This window comes from Onychomys torridus, chromosome 4 (assembly GCF_903995425.1).
Source record: "Onychomys torridus chromosome 4, mOncTor1.1, whole genome shotgun sequence".
Classification (NCBI taxonomy): Eukaryota; Metazoa; Chordata; class Mammalia; order Rodentia; family Cricetidae; genus Onychomys; species Onychomys torridus.
The window spans coordinates 9,912,213-9,937,386 of NC_050446.1; the positions used below are offsets into that span (position 1 = coordinate 9,912,213).

The 25,174-nt window shown below is 46.8% G+C and overlaps 1 protein-coding gene across 8 annotated transcripts in view; it reads right to left on the minus strand.

Moving 5' to 3' along the window:
* Ttf1 (transcription termination factor 1) overlaps window positions 1-23,732 on the minus strand; it is a 29,548-nt gene extending 5,816 nt beyond the window's left edge. For 2 of the 8 annotated variants that reach the window (XM_036184614.1, XM_036184612.1), the window contains exons 1-10: window positions 23,680-23,732; window positions 16,079-17,550; window positions 14,681-14,907; window positions 12,533-12,718; window positions 11,186-11,264; window positions 8,750-8,880; window positions 7,625-7,859; window positions 3,500-3,589; window positions 2,430-2,495; window positions 28-113 (exon numbers count right to left, since the gene is read on the minus strand). In XM_036184614.1, the coding sequence (XP_036040507.1) occupies window positions 28-113; window positions 2,430-2,495; window positions 3,500-3,589; window positions 7,625-7,859; window positions 8,750-8,880; window positions 11,186-11,264; window positions 12,533-12,718; window positions 14,681-14,907; window positions 16,079-17,544 (2,566 nt within the window). In that variant the 5' untranslated portion in view covers window positions 17,545-17,550; window positions 23,680-23,732. Of the gene's footprint in view, window positions 1-27; window positions 114-2,429; window positions 2,496-3,499; window positions 3,590-7,624; window positions 7,860-8,749; window positions 8,881-11,185; window positions 11,265-12,532; window positions 12,719-14,680; window positions 14,908-16,078; window positions 17,551-23,679 lie in introns of those variants that run through there. The other 6 variants (XM_036184619.1, XM_036184613.1, XM_036184616.1 and 3 more) reach the window with 6 other exon arrangements.
* Window positions 23,733-25,174: the final 1,442 nt, after the last annotated feature.

Consider the following 25,174-nt stretch of genomic DNA (forward strand, 5'->3'; position numbering starts at 1 on the left):
AACTAGACAAGGATTTGTAATACTGACCTGGAAAAGTCTTTTTCTGCCAAAAAGGAACACAGGCAGCTTTCAGCTTATAAAACTTTGCCTGAACAAAAGGTGGAGGGACATCCCTTTAGAAAGGAAAGGTGGGAAAAAGTCAGTGCAAATGTCATCAGTTCTCTTTCTGTGACAGGGTTTCATGTATCCCACACAGGCCTGGAACGCACTAGATAGTCAAGGCCGACTCCCGAGCCTCATGTCTTCCCCGAGTGCTGGCATTACAGGTGTGCAGCACACCTGAGTTCACCAGGTGCTAAGGACAGAACCCAGGGCTTTGTGCATGTTAGGCAGCACCAGCCCAGCCCAGCTGCACCTCAGCTGCACCTCAGCCCAGCTCCTATCAGTGGGCCCACTACCCAGGGGCTTATTCTGCATATAACCAGTGCCATACACATTGAGGGTTGATTCTATAGAATATACTTCTAGAAACAGAATTACTGATTTCCAAATGGAAATACTCAAAGGGACTTTTCAAATGCTGAAGGATACCAAGGCTATATAGCAGATATAATTTACTAAAAAAAAAAAAAAAAAAAAAAAAAAAAGACAATAATCAGAGGAGGCGGACAAAGAAGTTTAGTTAAGCTGGCCACACACGGCCAGTTTCTGAAGAGAGTGGTGGGTATATAGAGGTCCATTTGTTCTGTTATCTGTCTAAACTGATAAAAGGTTAAAAACTACTAGGCGTTATTGGTAAAGCAGTGCTTAGGAAAAGAGCTTATTAGAAAAGAAGAATTCTCAAGAAGCTGAAAAACAAACTCAGAAGAACAGCAGAGGTGGAGGAAGGAAGGTCATCTCAAGGTCAAGGCCAGCCTGAGCTATAAGGTAAGACCAGGAGAGGGAGGGAGGGAGGGAGGGAGGGAGAGAGAGAGAGAGAGAGAGAGAGAGAGAGAGAGAGAGAGTTGGATGTATAGATGGATGGACGGAAGGATGGATGGGTGGACAGCAAGCAAAGGAGAGGAAGGAGGAACAACCGTAAAGGGCTGACAGTCAAGGGTGGCTCTCTGAAAGGCAGTCCTTGGTGACCCTTTAGGTGGAGAGAAAGTGCACTACCAACATGAGCTCTGATGGTAGGCCATGGTCCAGATCCTGCAGGCCTCTTGCACGAATGCTCTGGGAAGGGACCTGGATGGTTGCTTCCTGTGAGCAGGGGCCTACTCACTGCTTCTTTTCATGCCTCCCTTACTCTGGACAATGTAATCTATTTTCTATTAAAAAAATAAAACAAAGTTGCATTTCCTGGGAACCTGGGTATGGACCTGATGAGAACCCATCCACCTGGCCAGTATTTAATTAAAGCTTGCTTCAAAATTGGTTTTAAAAAATAAATAAATAAAACAAAGCCAAACAGTGCTGGCTAGTTTCTGTCAACTTGACAAGAACCAGAAACATTTAGGGAGAGACAACCCCCATTGAGAAATATCCCCTCCAGATTGGCCTGTGTGCAAGCCTGTGGAGCAGTTAGTTTCTTGAATGTGGGAGAACCTGGCCCACCGTGGGTGGCACCACCCCCGGGCTGATGGCTCTGGGTGCTACAAGAAAGCAGGCTGAGAAAGCATGGGAAGCAAGCAATGTTCCTGCACTCTGCATCAGTTCCTGTTCCGACTCCCCTCAGTGGCTCAGGTGAGAATTACCAGGGAATGTGTAAAACTGGACAACCAGGCCCCCTATTCTACTGCTTCTGGATGTGGCACTGCTAGCCCTCAAAAGCTCTCCAGTTCTTGGAATTGAAGGCAGGAAGATGGTGAGTTTGAGGCCAATCTGGCTACACAGCAGATCCTGCCCCAGAACACAGCAGAAGTAAAGCAGTGTGAAGCGCAGGCCCAGAAATGATCCAGCAGGAGCTGGTGCTGTGTGGAGGAGGCTGGAGGTCGAAGTCTCATGCATTCCTCTGTCACTGTCCATCTTAGCTTCTGAGACAGCCTGGGGCTCGGGAAGCCACCCTCCCAACACTGGGGTTACAGGTGCCAACACCGTTTCCAGCTGTGACATGCGGTGAGGCTGGCCTCAGATCCTTGTGCTGCAGTGGCAAGCACTTCATGACTGAGCTATCTGTCCACCCACCTCTCTGCACTCATACATGAGTCCACACATAACATGAATTTTAGGCCTTCAAAAATGTGACAGGCAGTCAAGTATTAAAGCCATCTCTTGGTGCCTGCCACAAAGCCTGATAATCTGAGGCTGGTCTCCACAACCCACGTGGTGAAAGGAGAGAACTATGTCTTATGAGTCTTTAGATCACCATGTGTGCACCACACACACACACACACACACACACACACACACACACACACACACTCATACACATGCACACACAATAAAGAAAAATTATTTTAAAAGCTTTCTATCATTGAATTAGCTTACTGTTCAGTAACCAGTCTTACCCTATGGCACTAGCAAGATCTTCCCAATCTATTTCATTAGCATCATTCACATTTAGTTCATACAACCTGTAAGAAAAAATAAAAATCTCAAGTAAAATCCACCTCCATAGACTCACAGACTACCAAGAGCTGAAAGGCCAAGGGCTTCCATCTTATTCCAGTCCCCCAGGCCAAGGTTATTCCAAGGTCAGAGAGTAGGCTATGGAGATGAGCTGAAAAGCATCTTTCCATTCAACACAGCCACTCAGGAACAGTACACTGTACTCAAGCCTACTACTCAAGACACTGTTAGCACCACAAGTGCACTACTCATGCAAGGTAACCCTCAGCACCACGGTACGGGTGCCACGGTACGGGTGCGGTGTCAGCCCCATTTTACAGACAAGTGAATGGAGCTTAGGGACCAGGCCACTGACTCACTGACGCAATTTGTCATGACTACCAAGTGGTGAGACCCAGAAGCCCGGTCCTGCCGGACCCGAGATGTCTCCTCAGATCTGCTAACCTGTCTCTTAGCCAGCCAGTGTAACACAGGAAACATGGCAGAGTGCTGGGGACAAAGAAGTTGGACAGGATGGTCACAACCACGGCCTCTGCTGCTCTTGCTGCTACTCCAACATAAGCCTACATCTGCCAGACTCATAGGTGTCACAGAGATCCTCAGGCCTCCACTTCCCTTGGGATACCGTGGGGAGGACTCTGCACAGACGAGGGCCTCAGGACAAAACCAATCAACAGCTGCACCAACAGTGTCACTGCGGTGTAGGGGGCTGTCTGACTTTCCCATCACCAATCCCAGTGGCCGGGAACAGCACACCCATAGGGACAGCTCTGTGACTAAACTCACGATCTTAACTGAGTACACAGTATGGCTACCACGTATTGTCCCCCACACTTCCAAGAACACTGGGAAATAGGTAACTTTTCTTTATCACCCTCATTCACAACAGAGACTCAGAAAGGCAGGCCACACAGCCACTGTACCACACATGGAAGGTGGGTCTAAGCAACAGCACTGTCTTTGGATTAACAATTAGTGGTTTATACAGCACCCATCCCTAGTTTGGTACCTTTTAATAAGGGTGATTTTGGCCTGCAGAGCTTTGACCCCACGATACACGAACCCACCATGGGTCATCCTTTTGGTGAGAATCTCTGTCCTGTTAGGAAGAGGAAGAATGGAGTTGACTTTTAGTCTAAAAAGTAGTACATATTTCCTACATTTTTAGTGTAGAGAGCAAAAAGCCTTGTGCACAGAGAAGCACTGGAGAAGCAAGGGAAGGTAAACACACAGCTCACCCCTTCAGCTGCCTTTCCTGGAATGCTAGGAATGATGTCATTTTATAACCTGGTGACCCTTTGCTGTCTGTTGAGACAGGCTCTGCCCCTATCTTCCAGAATTTATGTTTTTACTTATCCCAGACTTATGCCCTAAATCTTGAGCATTGCTTTAAGACCATAAAACCCACTCTTAGGAGTGAGGTCACTTGTGCTTTATAACAGCCTACGTGACTTCTGTGTTATCTTAGGACCAGGCCAATCCCGACACTCACCGGCACTCCCTAAACCCTAAATCTTGGGCACTATCTCTGAGTCAACAGTATCCATTCTTGTAAAAGGAGCCAGATGTACTTTGTAAGGAATCTCAATGTAAACATGTCGTGAATTTGTTGTACCCTTGGGACTGAATTAATTGTTACCTCAATACTTTTTCCAAAACTGGGCTGTACTTGGCTAAAGTAAAATGATCTGGGCCAGACTCTAGAAGTGCCGGTTACATTAAAATTGAGCTGAGCCGAGTTTCTTTTTCTTTCTTGTCTCCTTGTGGACCGTTTTTTCCCTGCCTGCTGTAAAGCCTGCAGGGGAGTCACCACATTTCAGCACATAAAGTACTCTCATTCACTGGGCAGAAATAAATAAATGGACAGGGGGTCATGACTGTTTAATGTGGATAATGGGGATGAGGGTCTATTTTGTGATATAAAATCTGTGTAGGGGAAATTTTTTTCAAATTGATAAATGACAATTTTTGGTTTTATATATACAGGTTGATGAAAAACCCTTCTATAAAAGTGGTACGTTCTAGAAACCATCTATGTAAACGTTCACCGTTCTATAAAAGTAGAAATGCTTCAATAGAGAAGCGCAGTATCTTATGAATACTGTTTTCTTGAGGCAGCAGCACGCTGGCTTAACTGTGCACAACAGAGTCCACATCAAGTGTCCGCTATACAGGCAGAGCTGGACCATGAGCCCTCATCACCTTCATGTTTCCTCTTCAGTTCCTCAGCTGACTCACTGGCTCTACTTTGTGATATCATATTAATGGAAATAAGACTGTTTTAGATTATTTAATTGACCCACAATTAATCGTGGATTAATCAGAACATTGCAGACTGCTGGTGTTGCAGGAAGTGAAGCTTTTACGGCAGGGACCTGAAGAGGGCACCTGTGCTATAAGCCTGTGCACCAGGAGGGATATTGGGAGCTCACATTAGTGCAGACAGACCTGGTCTGTGGAGTCAGCAGGCCTGCTGTGGCTGTACTGTCTGCTAGTAACAGAGCCAACATACACCCTGGAGCTTATTCTTCCCATAGAGTAGATGACTTTCTTTGTGAAGACTTAAGCCTATATTTGGAATTGCTAAGAGTATCCATTAGGTAGCAATCTAGGAGATGACCATGGTTTGATTAATCTGCTCTGGGAATTTTTTTTTTTTTTTTTTTGCCAGAGCTGAGGACCAAACCCAGGGCCTTTACCACTGAGCTAAATCCCCAACCCCCGCTCTGGGAAATTTTGTTGAGTGTGTGCCACATATGTGGAGGCCAGACGTTACCATTGGCTGTGCTCCGCTACTGCTCTTACCTTATTGTTTGACACAGGGGACCTGAACTCGGGTTCTAATGCTTTGCCCACTGGGCCATCTCCTGAGTCCCATAAAGGAAATTTTTGAAAGAAAAGGAATAAGCCTATTTACAGGTGCTGAAGTATACTATTCAAATGCCTTTTTTTTCCTTCTTCTTCTTGAGACAGGGTTTCTCTGTATAACAGTCCTGGTTGTTTGTCCTGGAACTCACTCTGTAGCCCAGACTGGCCTTGAACTCACAGAGCTCTGCCTGCCTCTGCCTCATGAATGCTGGGATTAAAGGCCTGCACCACCACTGCCCAGCTGCAAATGCTCTTTGTGGTTGTTTATAAGTAGGTGGCTATTGGGACTGGACAGTGGGGCTATAGATGGCTCAGCAGTTAAGAACACTGGCTGCTCTTCCAGACCTGGGCTCAATTTCCAGCACCCACATGGTGGCTCACAACTCTTCCGAACTTTAGTTTCAGCAGATACAACACCCTCTTCTGACCTCAGAGGGTACCAAGCATGCATGTGGTACAGACATATATGTAGGCCAAACACCCAAACATGTAAAATACAAAGACCAAACAGGCAGCTTTCTTGTTCCCATCATAGATAGCCTCTGAACACCTAATGCCAAACTTAGAGCTGATGTGCTGACTCCAGGTGCCTGCAGCTAGTGGTTGGAGGAAGGGCAGCCTGTGTACCAGTGAGAGCATTGGCAGTGAGAACACAAAACACGACTGCTCTCAAAGGGCACGATTCAGCAGCAGCAGCAGCAGCCTGACAGATCACTTCTTCCATGTGCATGCTTTCCCTCGCTTCCCTTGTTCCCCCCTCCCATCCTTTTCTTTCGGTTTTTCAAACAGTGTCCTGCTACATAGCTGGCTGGCTTTGAACTTTTAAATCCCTGCCTTCAGCCTCTGGGATGACAAGCTTGTACTGCCAAGTATAACACACACATAGCTAATCCACACTGTTCTTTCCAAGCACTAGTTATAGATGAAACACTGTTTGATTTCATTTCAAGTTACAACTTGCCCAGAGGTTGAGGCTATTTTTCTATTCACATTAAATACCTCTTATCCATATGAAGCAGCACAGCCCTCAATCACCCCCTTCCAACACTGATATAGCACACTTCAGCTGAGGCTCAAAACCTACTCTCCTCTGTACCCTAAAATGTAAGAGTAGAAAGGGTACCACCTCCTCCATACGCTATACACTCCCAACATTATCTACCTGTGCTCTGGAGTTTCTTTTCCCGAGCAGAGATATCTCTTAAACAGACACTGGGTTGGGGAACTTAGCTCAGTGGTGGAGCGCTTACGTAGCATGTGTTTGGTGCTAGGTCTAAATCCTACAACAAAACCAAAACAAAGCACCCAAATATCCCAAGTTGAATGGTATTGAAAGACCAGTGTAATTCAGGAGTCTATACTCTTTTTTTTTTTTTTACGGTTGACTCATTTGTTAAAATCTTTTTTTTTTTTTTTTTTTTTTTTAAATTTCTTTTTTCTCCTCTGGGTAGCAAGAGTCTACTTTTTTGTTTTGAGACAGGGTTTCTCTGGGAAGCAGGGGTCTACTTTTTGTAAAGCACTCCTGTGGATCTTCCTCATGTGGAAGGGGAGGGTCCCCTCGTGCCTTGGACATAGCGTGGGTCCAGCCCAGGAGGAATCACTGCTCCAGGGCTTGGGGAGGCGAGGACAGGCAGAGGACATGCAGGCCAGGGAAACAAACTGTGGTCATCAGGAACCTAAGTGAGAGCATGACAGTGACGATGGCGCTGCAGAGGAGCCCAGAGCAGCCGCTGGCCTGGAACTCAGCAAGCAAGGCCAAGCTACACTACCACAGGTGACATCCCCGGGCACTCATCTCTATCATTTGTTTCAGTGTTGCAGACACGTAACTTCCAGGGTTACACGGTACAATATGGGGTATGGAGAGTACTTCCTTAAAGCTGTTTTAATTTAAATAAAAAAAAATGTTCTTCCTGCCTAATAAAGACAGAAAGATATAGTTAAGAGTCAAAGTCCATCCTACTCAGGCTGGCCCCAAACATGAGGATCCTCCTGCCTCAACCTCCTGAGTACTGGATTCACAGGTGCACACCACCCAGAGCCTGTCTTTAAGTTCTGTGTAAGGAAGAAATAACCCTGCACAGAAGCTGCTCCACTCCTGCACGCTGTCAATCGAGACACACGCAGGTGCTGGCAGAAGCCGGGGCAGCAGGGCCGGAGCACTCATGACACTGTGTGTTAGACACAGCCAGTGTGTGAGCTCACCTCTCCCCCAGGCCAGACAAATGAGAAACCTATGGAAACACACGGGAAGCCTCACACTTACCACTTACTTTTGCACTGCATCCAGTTCCTGGTCTCCACTCTAGCCTCTACTTCCACCCAGGATATGCCTTTGTACAGTTTCTCCCGGACGATTGACAGGCGACCCTCAGGATCTTCCTGGAGTCTAGAGTCCAGTTCTCTTAACTCCTGGGGAGACATTTTCTTTAGGATCACATCCTCCACAGCCTTGATTAGTCTCTGGGTTTCCGTCTTACTCCAAGCACCATGGTTTCTATCTGTGGTCAAAAAATTAAAAAAAGGCCTCGTAGTTGCTCATCTATTTGCTTTTAAGCACACTGAAAAGCAGATGATAGCTGGGTTAGGAGGATCTCTGTGAGTTTGAGGCCAGCCTGGTCTACAGAGCTAGTTCTACAATAGCTAGGGTTGTTACACATCGAGAAACCCTGTCTCAAAAAACCACACACACACACACACACACACACACACACACACACACACACACACACACGCACACACACACGCACACGCACACACGCACGCACGCACACACACACACGCGCACACACGCACACGTGCGCGCACACGCACACACACACACACACACACGCACACGCACACACGCACACACGCACACACACACGATAGATAAGATAGATAAATAGGAGATGATGAGATGATGATAAATTAGGCCCTTTCCAGAAAACAATGGACAACAGCTCAATCAAACCAACCTAAAATAGTTGACAAGTTATTTTATTTTGTCTTTTTGAGACAGTTTCTCCATGTAGCCCCAACTGTCCTGGATCTCGCTCTGTAGACCAGGCTGGCCTCAAACTTATAGAGATCAGCCTGCCTCTGTCTCTTAAGTACTAGGATTAAAGGGATGCACCACTCTACCTGGTTTAAGCTCCAACATTCTGGAGCAAAATCTCCCTCCCAGAGGCTCCTTCCTGGACAGCCTCTGGAGTATCAGCATAAGCAAATGGATTAATGCTACTGGGCATGGAACTGAGGCACAGTCAGTAGGTCCAGGGAGTAAGAGCTATTCACTGCACACAAAGAAGTCAAATGAACTACAGAGAGCATATACTAAGAATGGGCCCACAGAGACCTCTGCACACTGGCTCAGTCATCGGCTTATTTTGTAGCGAGACAGGCCACTTACGACCACCAATCTGAGAGTACTTCAGAGCAACAGAGAGACTGCTTCGGGCCACCATTGCCCCGATCTTTTTCCAGTCGTTTCCATGGAGGGAATGGTACGCCTTCAGCTTCTTAGTATCTTCTTCATTGTACCTGACAGAAGAGAGGGTACCTCATGGCGCTACTCTGGAAAAGTGGCAGGCAGCACAGACAGGAAGCCATGCCCCTAATACCAAAGGCTGGGGCCCCTCACTGCCTGTCATAACATTCGATGGTCATGCCCTTAGTCACAGCTGGGCCAGAGGCTTGGATTAATCTCTCAGTGGCAAGAGACAACCAGCTGAACCTTTTCTTACCCCACAGTCTCTGTGCTGGCTTGGACACGGCTCTCTCCACCCACTGGCCAGCCCCATGGATGGGACCCTACAGGGAGCTGCACTGGCCAGCTGGCTGAGTCCCACTCTGAGCATCTTTTCCTGCACTCTCTAGGCCTGTTGTTAGCATCTCTAGACCCCTGGATCACACTACTTCCTCTAGACCAGTGCTGACTGCTGTCAACCAAAACATCATGGAAGCTACTCAGCCACATTTCACTCCCCCACAAAAAAGAATTAATTTCACTTAGTATTATTAAGATTGACATGAGTACAAGCTTCCTTTCAGCTGGGCATGTGACTCCCTGATTCAACACGTATGGCAAGCACAAGGCCCATGATCCACCTAAGTGCATGACACAACACTTCTAGGAGTCAGTGTCGAGGGCATTCACGACTTCTAGTCTAACCCAGCACAACATCTGCTCTCACCATATATGGCAATATGGCTAATTCCATGTGGCTGGTAGCCCTCCAGGAGATGGCACAGCTGGGAGGCAAGGCCCATGAGGAAGGGGCCTTGTCAGATTGTTCTCTCTGGGCTTAAAATAAATATGCACCTACATTCATCCCATTAAACATCTAAGCAGTATAAGCTATTATAAATTTTGAGGTTAAACACCATAAATACTTAAGCAAAGAAATAGCAATTTTTATAACCTTAGATTTTTAAATCTTTTTTGGTCTTGTTTGTTTTGTTTTGAGACAGAATTTCTTGGCTTTCACGTTGTAGACCAGGCTGGCCTTGAACTCACAGAGATCCATTCCCCTCTGTCTCCGGAGTGCTGGGGTTAAAGGTGTGTGCCATTGTGCCCAGCAGGTTTCTAAATCTTAACCCGGGTGCGGGGGGGGGGGGGGGGGGGGGGGGGGGGGTGGGGAGATCAGTGTCTGTCATTACTGTGGCCAGACAAAGGTCTGGTGGAATGGTGACAACCTTTGACCTGGAACTTCTCTAGCACAATAGTGTTCCAGTGTCTGCAGGAAATGCACCACAAACAGGGACTGTGAGGAACACAGACACAGATGTCTCCATAGTAAAAGGACAAGAACTGTGGGTAAAGGCTGGACAGATAGCTCCGTGGCTAAGAGTACTTACTATTCTTGTTTTTTGAGACAAGGTCTCTCTATGTAGCTCTGGTTGTCCTAGAACTTGCTATGTAGACCAGGATGACCTCGAACTGCTTCTCCTCTCCTGCCCCTGCCTCTGCTTCCCAAGTGCTGGGATTAAAGACATGTACCATCACGCCTGGCTACACTTACTGCTTTTGCAGAAATCCCAGGTTCAGACCCCAGCACCCACATGGTGGCTCAAGGCAGTATGAAACCCCAGTGCTAGGTAACCGGACACCTCCTCTGACCTTCGAGGATTCTGCATGTATGTGGTGTGCACACATACATACCAAATACATTTTGTAGATTAAAATCTAACTTTTAATACTAGAGTATAAGCTCCAGTGGGCAATGGGAGTGGAAGAGAGGGAGTAGGAGGGCTGACCCAGCAGGTACGATGTCTGCCACGTCAGAATGACTGCCACTCAGTTCCATTCCTCACTCACTTAAAAAGCACGCACACAAAACAAAATTAAAATGTAATTCAAAAGTAATTTAGAATGTTGGACACAATTGAAAGCTAGAAACTTTATTTGAGAAGGAGAAAAGAGAGTGTGAACCATGTCAAGCATTCTGCATGCACCACAGAACTGCACTGTGTGATCTAACCTGCATCTTCAAACATTTACAGAAAACCCAACTGAATGTGCCAAGGCAGAAGAGGACGCTGTGGTGAGCGAAAGGCTTCAGCACTTGGAGATAACTCTGCAGCAGAGAGCAGAGCAGGCAGGAGCCACAGCCAGAGGCAGGAGATGCCCAGTGCTGAATACCAGGTAAAAGAAAGAGTACACTGAGTACAGACCATTCCCCAGGGCTTACTAAAGGAGGAATGAGATGAACTATAAAGGCCTATATCTAATCAATCTCTGGCTAAGTTTCAATGCAGAGATCTTCGTGATTTTCACCTCTCACCATGGCTGTTTTGTTTCTTGATATCAGGACCAATTCTGGCCCAAGCAGTGAGACTTTCTTACCTGCCTTTGTAATTATTCACATCAAACATCTTCTTTGCTCGATAGTACACAGGCTTCCAGGGCCGCGCGATGCCTTTCCCTACAGACAATTAGAAGACAGAGTCAGAGAGGTGGCAGGTAGCAATGTGAGACATGGTCACAGATGCCAAAGTAACCCCATGGAGCCCTTTATGACACAGTTAACTTATGTGCAGCAGTATGCAGAGGCTGAGACTTCACACCCTGCACTGTCAGAGCGGATGCACAGTTAACAGTGCCTTGAGGCACGATGCACACTGGGTTTGAGGGTCCACTCAAGACCCTCATTGGATGGCCATTTCAGGGGATTTTAGGGGAGCACTATTGAGAAACAGACCTCTCCCCAGCCAAGCCTTCCCTGTCTCCCACTCTCCAGGGGCCATCACCCTGCTTCCCTGTGTAGTCTAGAAACACATGTGAAATTACTGTCTTCAATTCAAAAAGGTTATTTCATGAGGGACCTGATGTCACTTACTGATTTTTTTTTTTAAATTTATTTTTTTCACGGTGGTGCATGCCTTTACTCCTAGCACTGGGGAGGCAGAGGGTGGTGGATCTCTGAGTTCGAGGTCAGCCTGGTCTACAGAGTGAGTACTAGGACAGCCAGGGTACACAGAGAAACCTTTTCTTGAAAAAATGAAGAAGGGGCTGGAGAGATGGCTCAGTGGTTAAGAGCACTGGCTGTTCTTCCAGAAGTCCTGAGTTCAATTCCCAGTAACCACATGGTGGCTCACAACCATCTGTAATGAGATCTGGTGCCCTCTTCTGGCCTGCAGGGATGCAGGCAGAACACTGTATGCATAATAAATAAATAAAATCTTTAAAAAAAAAAAAGAAAAGATGAAGAAAAAAACCCCAAAAATATAGACAATATTCTAAATTGATTGGTTGAGAATTTCATACAGTGTATTTTGATCATATTCACCCCCAACCCCTTTCCCTACGTCCTCCAAGACTCACCTCCTCCTCTCTACTCTCCTAACTTTGTGTCTTTGTTTTTAGCAACTGTGTCCAATCTGCACCATTCACAAGCTTCTGGGGTCTTTCTCGGAGGACTTACTAACCTAACTTTCTCAGCAGTACCCAACAGCAGGGATTCAGCTCAAAGCACTTAGCAGACCATGCTGCATGGAAGGCTGATAGACCTGACAAAAAACTAAATCATAATTACTGCCAAGTAGACAAGATAGAAGATCATTTACTTTTTCACAAAATCCATAGAGGCATGACTCTTGAGAAACATGGGTACATTGTAAATCCCACAGGATTCAAAATAAGTGTTCCTCACCACAGTGGGCTGAGGGTGCTTGAGTCTACTTCTCTACTTACCAATGTGCAGTCTGAATGCATGCTTTCGTTTTAAGTTGGTAATCAGAGACTTTTCCTCTGGATATCTGTCTGTGTATAGCAGCTTGTCTGCACTCTCAATTCCAGTCAGGGACAGGAATTCTTGCACATTTTTCTCTATTTGTTCATTTTCTTTAACAGAAAATTTGCCAAATCGAATAGCAACACCTAGGGGGTGGGGGAGGGAGAGAAAGCATGTACTGTCAATAGAGAATAAAAGCAAACCCGCCACACTCATTTCTTCTCTCTGGTGGTGTGTGTGTGTGTGTGTGTGTGTGTGTGTGTGTGTGTGTGTGTGTACATGTGTGGAGACTACATATAGGTCATCCTCAGCTGTTGATCCTCAGATCTACATTTTCTTAGTGATAGGTTCTCCTGCTGACCAAGTAGGCCAAGCTGGCTGGCCAGCAAGCCCCCAGGAGCTTTCTGTCTCTGCATCCCCAGTGTTAGGGCTCCAAGCAGAGGCCACCACGGTCAGCTTTTTTTACACTGATTCTGGGAACTGAACTCAAGTCTTCATGTTTGTGCAAAAAGCACTTTATTGACTGAGCCTCTCCTGGGCCCAGAATACTAGAGGCAGCAGGACCAGCCTGCAGAAGCAGCCCACTGGGATCTTTGGCACCGAGTAGCTCCCTATCCTCAATTCTAGTCTACAACACAGCTCTCCCCAAGTCTTCCCAGACATCCTCTTCCACAGTGACTTGCTTGCTTCCTCAATCTCTTTAAAAGTTATATTAAGGGCTGGAGAGATGGCTCAGAGGTTAAGAGCACTGATTGCTCTTCCAGAGATCCTGAGTTCAATTCCCAGCAAACACATAGTGGCTCATGACCATCTGTAATGAGATCTGGCGCCCTCTTCTGTATACATAATAAATAAACAGATCTCTAAAAAAAAAAAAAAAAAAGTTATATTAAAAACAACAGACATTCATTAAAAATCCAGCCAATATTGAAGAAGAATCTAAAAGAAGCCCACTCCACCTCCATGCCACTGAACTCCCTGAAAGTGGTATTCACAAGGGCTAGCAGGAGCCTGCTGAACAAACACAAGTCACGGCCAGGGTTGATAAGACAAAGACAGTTTACACGAACTCCTGGTCCTCATCCAATCACTAAAGATCAACTGTGTGAACAGTCCGTTGTTCTTCTTTTTGCAGAGCTGGAGACTCCAAGAGTTTACTTGTCCGGTTTTAGATGTTTTGTTGTGACAGAGTCTCATGTAGCTCAGGCAAGCCTCAACCCCCTATGGATTTCTGACTCTCCTGCCTTCACCTCCTGAGTGTTGGGGTGACAGACATGCACCAGCATACTCAATTTACATGGGTGGCTGGGAATCAGACCTAGGACTGGGTGCATGCAAGGCAAGCACTCTACCAACTGAGCCATATCCTCAGACCTGGTTTTAGGTTTATTATACATATATACATACATACAACAAAATTAAATAAATAACCCAGCACTTCAGATGTGGAGCCAGGCATGGTGATTCACACTTGTTAATTGTAGCACTTGGAGAGCTGAGGCAAGAGGATTGAGTTTGAGCTCAGCCTAATCTACCTCATGATTCAACACAGAATACAGTAAAGGGGGGCCTAACATTGCTCTGCTCTGTAACCGTGTCCACATGAGGTACTTGGGACCCATTTGTTCCTGCTCTCTTCTCTTCAAATGCCTTGGCTCCCAAAGTCAAAAGCCCCTCACTCAATGTATACTGCACACCTGTATGAAAGAGTCCTGTGTCACACATTATCATGTATAATAAATACATGCAATGAAGAAACATTTTAAAAGGCGACTTTTAACATTCCTCAGTGAGCAACTGTTCAGTAACTAATGTTCAGATGTGACACACAGACTCAGGTCTATAGCATCTCTCCACCACCACATGCACGCAATAGGGTTTCTCTGTATAACAGCCCTGGCTGTCCTGGAATTCACTCTGTAAAGCAGGCTGGCCTTGAACCCACTGAGATCCACCTGCCTCTGCCTCTTGAGTGCTGGGATTAAAGACATGCATCACCACCGCCCAGCAACTTCTTAGATCTTCTTAAAGGAAGCATCTCCTGGACCCATCAATCCAAGTCACTCACAAAAGCAGCTGCCACCTGCTCTGCACATTGGAAAGCTTACCTTGAGCCTTAAATTCTTTGAAGCGCCCCAGGTCATCCCGATACATGCGTCTGATTGTGGTGGCTGCCCTTTCCTGTATATCAGGAATGAACTCTTGGAGCTGCCTCACTGCAGAGCCCAAATCCACATCCGATTCTTCAGAATCCCTCCCATCTTCAGACAGGTATCTTGTTGCAGAATTGCTGGCTGATTCCAAATTGCTTTCTTCTTCATGGGTAGATTCTAACCTAAGGGGAAACCGGGTTACCAGCAGTCATCTCTTCAGCTAAACACCTTTTCAGCTCTTCCTGAATGCTAGTCTAGAAGAGTACTGAAGTTAGACTGCCCCTTGGAGTCATTCAGTCCCTAACTTTCAAACTCTTTATGCAACCTGATTACACTAGATGGGTACATGTAGACAGAAGGTAATTCCATCCCACCAATTAGTATTTGTTTATGTGCTATTTCTCACCCTTGGTTCTAGTAAGTAAAGCCCTCTTTTCTCTCTACTGAGAACCAGATACTTCTCCCAGCCCTTCCAATGAACTGAGTTATAGAATACAGTGGCTCCTAACCAGTTAACTCAGTGTTCAGGATTACCCAGCTGTAGCTGTTCCTGATGCACAGGCTAGGGGCCTCATTTCTTCCTTAGTTTTTTATGTATCCACCCAGTTGCTTTCGCCAGTTCTTCACCAAATGCCAGACTCTGTCTGTTCTTTATGTTCAGGCGTATCAGTGTATCTGTCGGACTGGGAACTAAACCATCTTGTGTACCTGTTAGCAAGTTAGTGACTTTCACAGGGCCTGTGGTCCAAGGAAAGCTAGAGCTACAGCCCTGCATATTCCTGCCTCATGATCAGTGTTTTGACAATGTCTTAGTAAGAGAGTACACAGGACAATGTGAAGGACCCATACCTGTTATCATTACCATCCCATGTGGTGTTTAACAACACTCCCATTTAACACACATATGAAACTATTCTAAGTCAGACTACTAAACAAACATAAAGTTACTGAGTGAAATGGGAAGAGAAAATCTGTTCCAAGTCTAGGATCTGTAAGAACTCCCTATGAGTACTTTACACAGTATACCTGCATAGCATCAGATAAGTTAACAGTACCTACATTCCTTGTGTGAGATTCAATGTGAGAGATTGAAGCTTTTGCTGCTTTGCAGAATCCTCAGTATAATCTTACACTATGCATACTCCCAGGCAAGCTACATGGCTGGTAAGTCTTAAAATCGCTCAAATTTACAGCATCAGGTAGACTAGATCTCTGTGAAAATCTAATTTAACTACCTTCTTTTGCACATGAAGATAGGAGCTGTCTGCTGAGATGGTTCAATTAAATGTGCACATTATTATGATTTCTGTCATTTCGAATGCACACAGAAGACACACCCCATTCCCAGCTCACCCCTGCATCTCTTCTGCATGCTTCTCCCTGGAACAAGCCTGGGTTTCTGCCTTCCTTGGTCTGCAGTCCACATCCTCTTCCCTCAAAGCATCAGTGCCTTCTAATGAATCCATGGAGGCATTCTCAGCGTTGCTGTCAAACAGCGTGATGTTGTCCTTAGAAGCGGCGATAGCAACAGATGCATCCTTCCTTTTCTTAGACTTCTTCCTGGTACTGTGGGGTCCTCTGACCCTCTCACCTTCTTCAGTCCCAACCTCTCCTCCAGGGTGTGTGCTATCAAGACTCTCAGGCGTGGCCCCCAATTCCTGGTTCCCAAACACTTTTTCCTTAGATGTTTTTTTATGAGACACTGCTAGTTCTGTGCTTTTGCCTTCTAGATCCACAGAAGACAAGGATTCTGAGTGGGGCAGGGTGATGCTCTCAGGCTGGCTTCCGTGTACAGCATCCCAGGATGCAGCTTTCTCTGGATGCTTTCGATTCTTTTTGCTCCGAACGTCACTGTGCAGCTCTTGACAGTCATGTTTTTGGGGCTCAACAACAGGCAGCTCCTCTGCTTTGTCCACTTCTGCTAACTTCTGTTCCTGGCTCACATCTACATAAACAATATCCACATCTTTTCTAGAACTCTCTAGCAGGTTCTCGATGTTTTCTTTATTTACAAGGATGATACCTGTTTCCACATCCACCTCCCAAACACTACTCTTTTTCTTTTTATGGGTAGAAGTGGTCTTTTTGGCTTTATGGAAGACTTCTGATTTTTTCAGAAGGGAAGAAGTAAGTTGCTGGGACTCCTTCCTCCTCTTCTTCCTCTTGGCTAGGTGAGGATGCTCACTCTCCAAGCTCTCAGGGGCTGGTGTCTGGGACTCCTTCCTCTTCTTTCCTAGCTTGGACACCTGAGGATGCTCACTCTCCAAGCTCTCAGGGGCTGGTGTCTGGGACTCCTTCCTCTTCTTCCCTAGCCTGGACACCGGAGGATGTTCACTTTCCAAGCTCTCAGGGGCTGGTGTCTGGGACTCCTTCCTCTTCTTCCTCTTGGCTAGGTGAGGATGCTCACTTTCCAAGCTCTCAGGGGCTGGTGTGTGGGACTCCTTCCTCTTCTTCCCTAGCCTGGACACCGGAGGATGCTCACTTTCCAAGCTCTCAGGGGCTGGTGTCTGGGACTCCTTCCTCTTCTTCCTCTTGGCTAGGTGAGGATGCTCACTCTCCAAGCTCTCAGGGGCTGGTGTGTGGGACTCCTTCCTCCTCTTCTTCCTCTTGGCTAGGTGAGGATGCTCACTCTCCAAGCTCTCAGGGGCTGGTGTCTGGGATTCCTTCCTCTTCTTCTTCCTCTTGGCTAGGTGAGGATGCTCACTCTCCAAGCTCTTAGGGGCTGGTGTCTGGGGTCTTTCCTCAGATGCAGAAGACTGTTTCTTTTTCTTGCAAAAAGCTGCAGTGTGGATCTTAAATCTGCTTGAGTCTCCTTCCATCCTGTTCTTTTAGAGGAATGTGACAATAATGGTTTATTTTGGCATTTTAAACGTAAGTCTGGGGGCAGGGGTGACAGCATAGTCCAACAAAACTGTATAACAAAATACATACCCACACACACACCTCCTCCCAGTTCACAGGAAATAACATTGCCCTGCACACCCTAGACCACATGCCACTCACAGACTCATCTTTGGTGATGTGTACTTGCTGTGGTTCTCCCAACATGTCTGAGTCCTTCCTGACTCTTCCTGGGATCTGTGCTGCCTCCCAATTTCCTGGGTGCTGTTGCTGCTCCCTGGCCTGCCTGTGAGCTTGGCTGGAAGGCTGCTTTGCTTTGAGATAAGGTCTTGCTATGTTGCCCCCCCCCCCCGCACCCCCTCACTTGCTGCAGTTCCCCCATTTTAGTCTCTTCTGTCCCAGGACTATAGGCATACATCACAATACCCAGCTGGAAGGTGACTTCTTTAAGAAAGCCTCCTCTTGTATCAAGTTGGTACTGACCAGGAAGCTTCCTCTCTACTGGCTGGCTCTCAGAGTGCCAGCGGTGCTGTGTGGTTTCTGGGTGGAAAATCACAACCTTGCCAGCCGTGGCAGGGTGAGTTGTGCCTATGGGTGCAACAGTGGCATGAATGTTCTGAGGGTAGCCAACTGCTGTCTAAGTGGATTGAAGGCCTGCTCCAACAGGCTTGGTTCTGCAAATCTGGCCAAGAGCCCATGGTTAGGGAGCTCAAAGGCCCAGGGTGACTTACTACTATTTTTCTTTCCTTTCAGTTTTTGGAGACAGAGTTTCTCTGGGGAGTCCTGGCTGTCCTGGAACTCACAGAGATCTGCCTGCTTCTGCCTCCTGAGTGCTGAGATTAAAGGTGTGTCTCTACATTTGTATCTACCCCTCTACCCATAGATCAATGCTCTCGGAACTCATCAGAGAAGTTTTTTTGTGCTGTGGACAGCAGTTAATGCAGAAACTTACAACCAGTCAAAGTACAGATATTGAAGCCAGGCGGTGGTGGCACACGCCTTCAATCCCAGCACTCCGGAGGTAGAGGCTGTGGGTCTCTGTGAGTTCAAGGACAGCCTGATCAACAAAGTGAGTTCCAGGCCAGCCAGGGCTACACAGAGAAAGCCTCCCACGAAAAACACAAACAACAAAAAGAGTAGAGAGAGTAAGTGTTAGCGGAGTAATGGGACACCTACATCCCTTGCCCACGTTCCAAACGCCTGTAATCCCAGCACTCGGGAGGCAGAGCCAGGCGGATCTCTGTGAGTTCGAGACCTGCCTGGGCTACAGAGTGAGTTCCAGGAAAGGCGCAAAGCTGCACAGAGAAACCCTGTCTCAGAAAAAAAACGTGGGGGGGGGGGTCCTGAGAGTCTAGGATGGGAGAACTAGAGCAAAACAGTGTCTTCTGGGCAGGACCGGACCACTGCATTCCTAACTCAGGGCAGCGGCTGTATGCAGCTGCCTGCACAAGATCAAGCCAGTCAACATGCAAACGCAGAGGGGGTGGTGGTGGTTAATTAGCTCCCACTCCTACCTGAGGAGATAGATTTCTGAGGAAGGGAGAGGCGGTTTTCTCTGAGGGTGTGGTTGGTCCCTGATAAGCTGACATGACTCCAGTGGATGGCCCACACCAGAGTGTATGGCAGCAAACTTGACTGGAAGGGTTATTTTTAAAAAGAAAACAAAAGAGGGGGGTTGGGGATTTAGGTCAGTGGTAGAGCGCTTGCCTAGCAAGTGCAAGGCCCTGGGTTCGATCCTCAGCTCCACATTAAAAAAAAAAGAGAAAAAGAAAACAAAAGAGGACATGAAACTGGGGGAGGGGAGTGGGTAGATCTAAGAGCTGGGGAAGTAGTGGGGATGAAATGATCAAACTGAGTTTCTCAAAGAATTACAAAATTCTCCGAGAAGTATATTTAAGGCCAGGAGCTGGTGGTACACGCCTTTAATCCCAGCACTGGAGGCAGAGGCAGGCCTGGTCTACAGAGCAAGTGAATTCAAGACAGTCAGGGCTGTTACCCAGAGAAACCTTGCCTTGAAAACAAAACAAAACAAAAAAAGTATTATGTTAAAAAAAGGACAGTTTCCTTTTCTCATTCTTTTACAGCAATCTGTGCTTCTTTTGAAGCACTCGTAATTTTAAAGATTAGCAATTAGCCACTCAGTCACTTAACACCTATCTCCTCTGCTAGTACACTTAGATCCCACAGAAGAAGACAGCTTGTGTGGGTTGCTCCTTTTATTTCCACTACCTGGAAGCCATGACCCGGCCCTTCACTAGAGTGAAGTGAGCTTCATGTTGGCATCACTAAGATCCACAGACCTCAGGCAGGATCACTGGCCTTTGACAAAGAGAGTAGATGAGCCTTGTTAGTGACCAGCAAAACAAGGAAAGTCCACAGCATATAAGGGTAAAAATTTTGAGTCAATACTGACTTACAGGGTGTATGAATTTTGAGATAAATATACTAGCACAAACCGAGTGGTGGGTTCAATCCCTAGCATCTCAGAAATCTGCTGTAGTTGGAGGTACATGTAACCTAGCACTGAGAAGTGGAGGCAGGAGGATCCGCAGTTCAAGGTTCTTCACAGTTACACAGTAAGTTTGAGGCCAGCCTGGGATACTGAGACCCTGCTGAAGCATGATCCTAATTAGTCTTATCAATTAAAGCCCAGAGTCAGATATCGAGGGTGAAAAGCTGAAAGATCAGAGAAGCAGTCACTAGAAACTCTTTATCTCTACAAATTCTCAAAGCAAATGGGCCACTGAGATTCTGTCTCTATCTGCTTTATATTCCTGTCTCCACCTCCCAATTGTGCTGGAATTAAAGGCATGAGCCACACCACTGCCTGGCCTCTATGGTTAACTAGTGGCTAGCTCCGCCCTCTGATTTCCAGGCAAGCTTTATTTGTCAGAACACAAACAAAATGTCACACAACACCCTGCCTCAGACCCTCCCCTCTAGTGCATAAAGAATTACATGCATGGCTAGAGATGGCTCAGAGGTTAAGAGCACTGGCTGCTCTTCCAGAGGTCCCAAGTTCAATTCCCAGCACCCACATGGCACCTCACAACTGTCCTTAACTCTAGTTCCAGGGGATCTGATACCCTTACATCAATGCACATAAAATATTTATTTTATCTTTGACAACTAGGTAATATACTTACATGGTTCAAAATAGTGCACTTTTTTTTCTTCTTAAAGACAGGGTCTCTCTACATAGCCCTGTACTGAATTCACTCTGTAGACAGGCCGCCTGCCTCTGCCTGTGGAGTGCTGGGATTAAAGGTGTGCACCAACACACCCGGCCTAAAACTGGGTGCTCTTATTTGTTGTGGTCATCTCCACGTTCAGACTTGTAGCTTGTTTTACTAGCAGGCCCTAGTCTCTCTATCTGCAGTAAGTTGTCTGCACCCCATCTCTATAGACAGGCTTTCCTGGCTCTCCTGGAACTCACTCTGTAGCCCAGGCTGCCCTCGAACTCAGAGATCCACTTACCTCTGCCTCCTGAGTGCTGGGATTAAAGGCGTGCGCCACCACTAACCGTCCAGCTGCAGGGGTTTTAACCAACCTGGATGCTAACCATCTTTCCTACAGAAGGCACCTAACTTATCCTGGGTAGTAAATGGCAGCTGTAAAGACTGTTTTAGAGGGAAGAGGCCATGAAAGAACAGTTGAATTCTCACCTACAAGGCAGGTCCTTTAGGTTGGGGTGGGTATGAGTGCTCTGCTTTAGACCTTTCCTCCCCATGTCACCCAGCTGGGGAAGTACCACCTAGAGATGCAGGGGACCCTTTCAAAGACTTTTCAAAGTCTCAGCTGACACACAGCAGGAGTGCACAAGTGCTATTAGGGTTTAGCAGGCAGTCTTACATAACCACTGTAGGCTCAGCACCTCACACGCTATCTGGTTCTGCAGAGCAAGTTTTATTCATTCATTCATTCATTCATTCATTCATTTGTCAGAGCCGAGGACCAAACCCAGGGCCTTGTGCTTGCTAGACAAGCACTCTACAACTGAGCTAAATCCCCAACCCCATTTTTTTTTAGATTTTATATATATAGTTTTTTTTTTTTTTGTTTTTTGTTTTTGTTTTTTTTAATCTGCATGCACCAGATCTCATTACAGATGGTTTTGAGCCACCATGTGGGTGCTGGGAATTGAACTCAGGACCTCTGGAGAACAGCCAGTGCCCTTAACCTCTGAGCCATCTCTCCAGTCCCAAGCTTTATTTTTTTGGCTCTGAGTTGATGCTTTCTCTTTGGCTGCCCTAGTGTTACTGAGAACAGAGGAAATGGGCTGTATTCGAATCACAGGCCACCAGTCTGCAGCCAGGACCTGAATACTGTCCAGAATTGATTCTGTTTCTCTAGATCTGGGCTGTCCCCATGGTAGCTACTAGCCACAGGAAGCTATTAAGCACCTGAAATGGGGTATGGCTGAACTGTGAAACAGATGTGGTAGGCAAACACTCTAACCACTGGGCAACATCGCCAGTGCTCCCCTGGTTCCTACCCTTTCAGGAGTTGTCTTTAGGAGCCAGTTTCCCTATTAATTCCACATCTGGCTTGTTACAGCACATGTAGTTACTGGTTTTTGCGGCTGTTGAGCTTTTTCTCAGTCTCAGTTGAATTTTTGCCAAGGGCTGAGTCCCTTCAATAACAACTACAGCTACCCTTCCTGAACCTTGCTTTTATTAAAGAAAAAAAAAAAAAAAAAAGCAGGCAGTGGTGACCCACATCTTTAATCCCAGCACATGGGAGACAGAGGCAGGCGGATCTCTGCGATTGAGGCCAGCTTGGTCTATAAAGCGAGATCCAGGACAGCCAGGGCTACACAACAAAACAACAAAATTATATTTCATGTGTATGAGTGTTTTGCCTGCGTGCATGTATGTGCAGCCTGTGTCTGCTGGGTGCTCGTGGAGGTCCCTGGAACTGGATTTATAGATGGTTATAAACCACTATGTAGACCTGGATGCTAGGAATCAGACCCAGATCTGCACAAGCAACAAGCCGGTCGGTGCTTTAAGTTCAGTGCTCTTAGCTGCCGAACCATCTCTCCACACCCTCACCCTCTCTTAAGGAATAGGAGCGTTTTATGCAGAAGTGCTTAATATTTTTTTAAAGATTTATTTATTTTTTATGTATACAGTGTTCTGCCTGCATGTGTCCTTGCAAGCCAGAAGAGGCCACCAGATCTCATTACAGGAAGCCGCGAACCACCATGTGGTTGCTGGGAATTGAACTCAGGACCTCTGGAAGAGCAGTCAGTGCTCTCTTAACTGCTGAGCCATCTCTCCCACCCCTGAGCTTAATTATTTATCCTCACTAAATGCGCAGGACAAAGGGTAAGTAGGAAGCTGGGAATTCGAACTCGGGTCCTCATGCTGTGCAGCAAGTTTTCTTATTTGCGGAGCCATCTACTCATACTGAGCGTGCGTGCGTGCGTGCGTGTGCGTGTGCGTGTGTGTGTGTGTGCGCGTGTGTGTGTGTTATTCTTCAGATAAAATTAACATTCTTTTGTTTTGTTTGGGGTTGGGGATTTAGCTCAGTGGTAGAGCACTTGCCTTGCAAGCGCAAGGCCCTGGGTTCGGTCCTCAGCTCTGGAAAAATAAAAAATAAAAATTAAAAAATTAACATTCTTCCAGATCTCAGTTCCTCATGATGTGGTCTAGCCCCATTCCTCTCATTTCTGTCTCGGTTTCAGACCCCGTGGCAATCCTCTGTCCTTGGAAGGCACTATGCCTTCACTGATTACAAGCTGGGTCCCACGTTCCCTTCTGCACACAGACTTCCCCAACAGCTGGGCACATTCCTGAAGCGTATTATCCACAGCCGAGACGTTCTCCCGCTCATCTAACGAACGGAAATGCACTCGCTCCCACTTCCAGCCCCACGCGCACTACCCTCACCACCCTCCGCACCGACCCGGCTCTGCCCCGGGGCGGCGACCCGAGGAACACATTGGGAAGATCCCGCCGGCCGCGGCCTGGGTCCCGGGGCACCCCCCGGCGGCGAGGAACCGGCAGATCCGCCTCAGGCCGCGGCCTGGCACAAAACGAGACCGTAGCGCCGCCACCCGCCACTCTCGCGAATCAGAAGCTCAAACAACGAAAGTTCGTTCAACCTACCCGGTGATAATGTAGCCCCTCGTCTTCCAACCAGGAAGTGTATGGAGGCGGAAGTACTGTAGTGACTTCCGGTTCGTTCCTTATCCGGCTGCCATAGTAACATGGCGGCATACAAGCGTTGGACGCATGCGTAGTTGCCTGGCTGTAGTCCTGCCGCATGGAATTGAGTTAAAAGCGTGCCCCTCTAATTAAACGGGCCAGGAAATCCCAGCTCCCAGAAGCGGAGGCAGATGAGTTCGAAGCAAGCCTGATCTACCTAGCGTGTTTGAGGCCAGATGACACAGTGAGATCATGTCTCAAAAAGCAAAACAAAACCCAAAAAACTTAGTTTATAGGAAAAAGCAAATTGCGGGGGCCAGGGGAAGCCAAAAAATTTAGACACAGGAAAGTAGCGGTATTTTCATTCTCAAAGACAGCCTTTTACACATTTTGCAAAGACCTTAGAACAAGTCCAGAACAGACTAAGCTGCCCCCACAGAATATAAAACAAAGACTAATTCCCAGATGTTGTTTATTGCTAAATCAAGGGCAGGCTGTTTACATCAAGACAGAGTCCTTGCAGTAGCTCCCTTTCTGTACGTACCCTGATCGCTCAAGGTTCAGCCAATTGTTTACTGTCTGGTATTCCTCACCAACTTAGAGCTACATGCGTGGATCAACGTGACATTACCAGCCTAAGTGAAACTATGACTTATCTTGTGTTTTGAGAATAGGTAGGGCTCTGAAAATGTAACATAATTGTCCCGAGTTTGACAGTGAGGGAGCAGCAGCGGCAGCAGTTTGGAGAAAATGGCTGTGTAGAGCTATATGAGAGCTTGTGGCTGCATTCCTGCTGAGCTACTCCTGGCCTGGGCTCTGGAGAGTAGCACCTAACCCTAATCCATCCTTTGTTTAACTGGAATCTTTGTTTCTATTGTCATCCTACTAAATCTTGTCTCAGAGTCTCCTAAGGATACAAAAGCCCGTGCAAAACTTGGTTCAGGAAACCCAGCAAACTGTGGTAGCCGATAAATGGAGAAATTCGCACTCGGTATTGTATCTTTGGCAGCTCCTTTCAGGTTGTTTTGAGCGACTGGAAATCAACTGGCTAAACTGTAAATATCGAGAAAAATAAAAACGCCCTGGGCTAAGGGAAAGGGTTCAGTCCTTAGACCCTTCAGTCCTTAGAGGCTGGATCCCCCTGGAGCCTCGAAGGCTACATTCATTCTTAAGGTACCTCTGAGTCTTCTTTCCACAGATCCGTGTGAACCCACACACCTGTGCTTTGACACTTCATGACAAGAGCTGCTGTAGAATGTGAGTGAAGTGTTTGTGTATGGGGGTGGGGGGTGGGGGGTGGGGGGATGGGTGAGAGATGAAGAAGAACCTGAGAGAAGTGTGAGGAAGTGAATGAGTGAAAGAATGAGTGAGTGAAGTGTGATAGATAGACTAAAACTTGTTCCTAATTACCCTTAGATAAAAAAGTTCCCTACCCCTTGCCACTCTGAGGCATTCC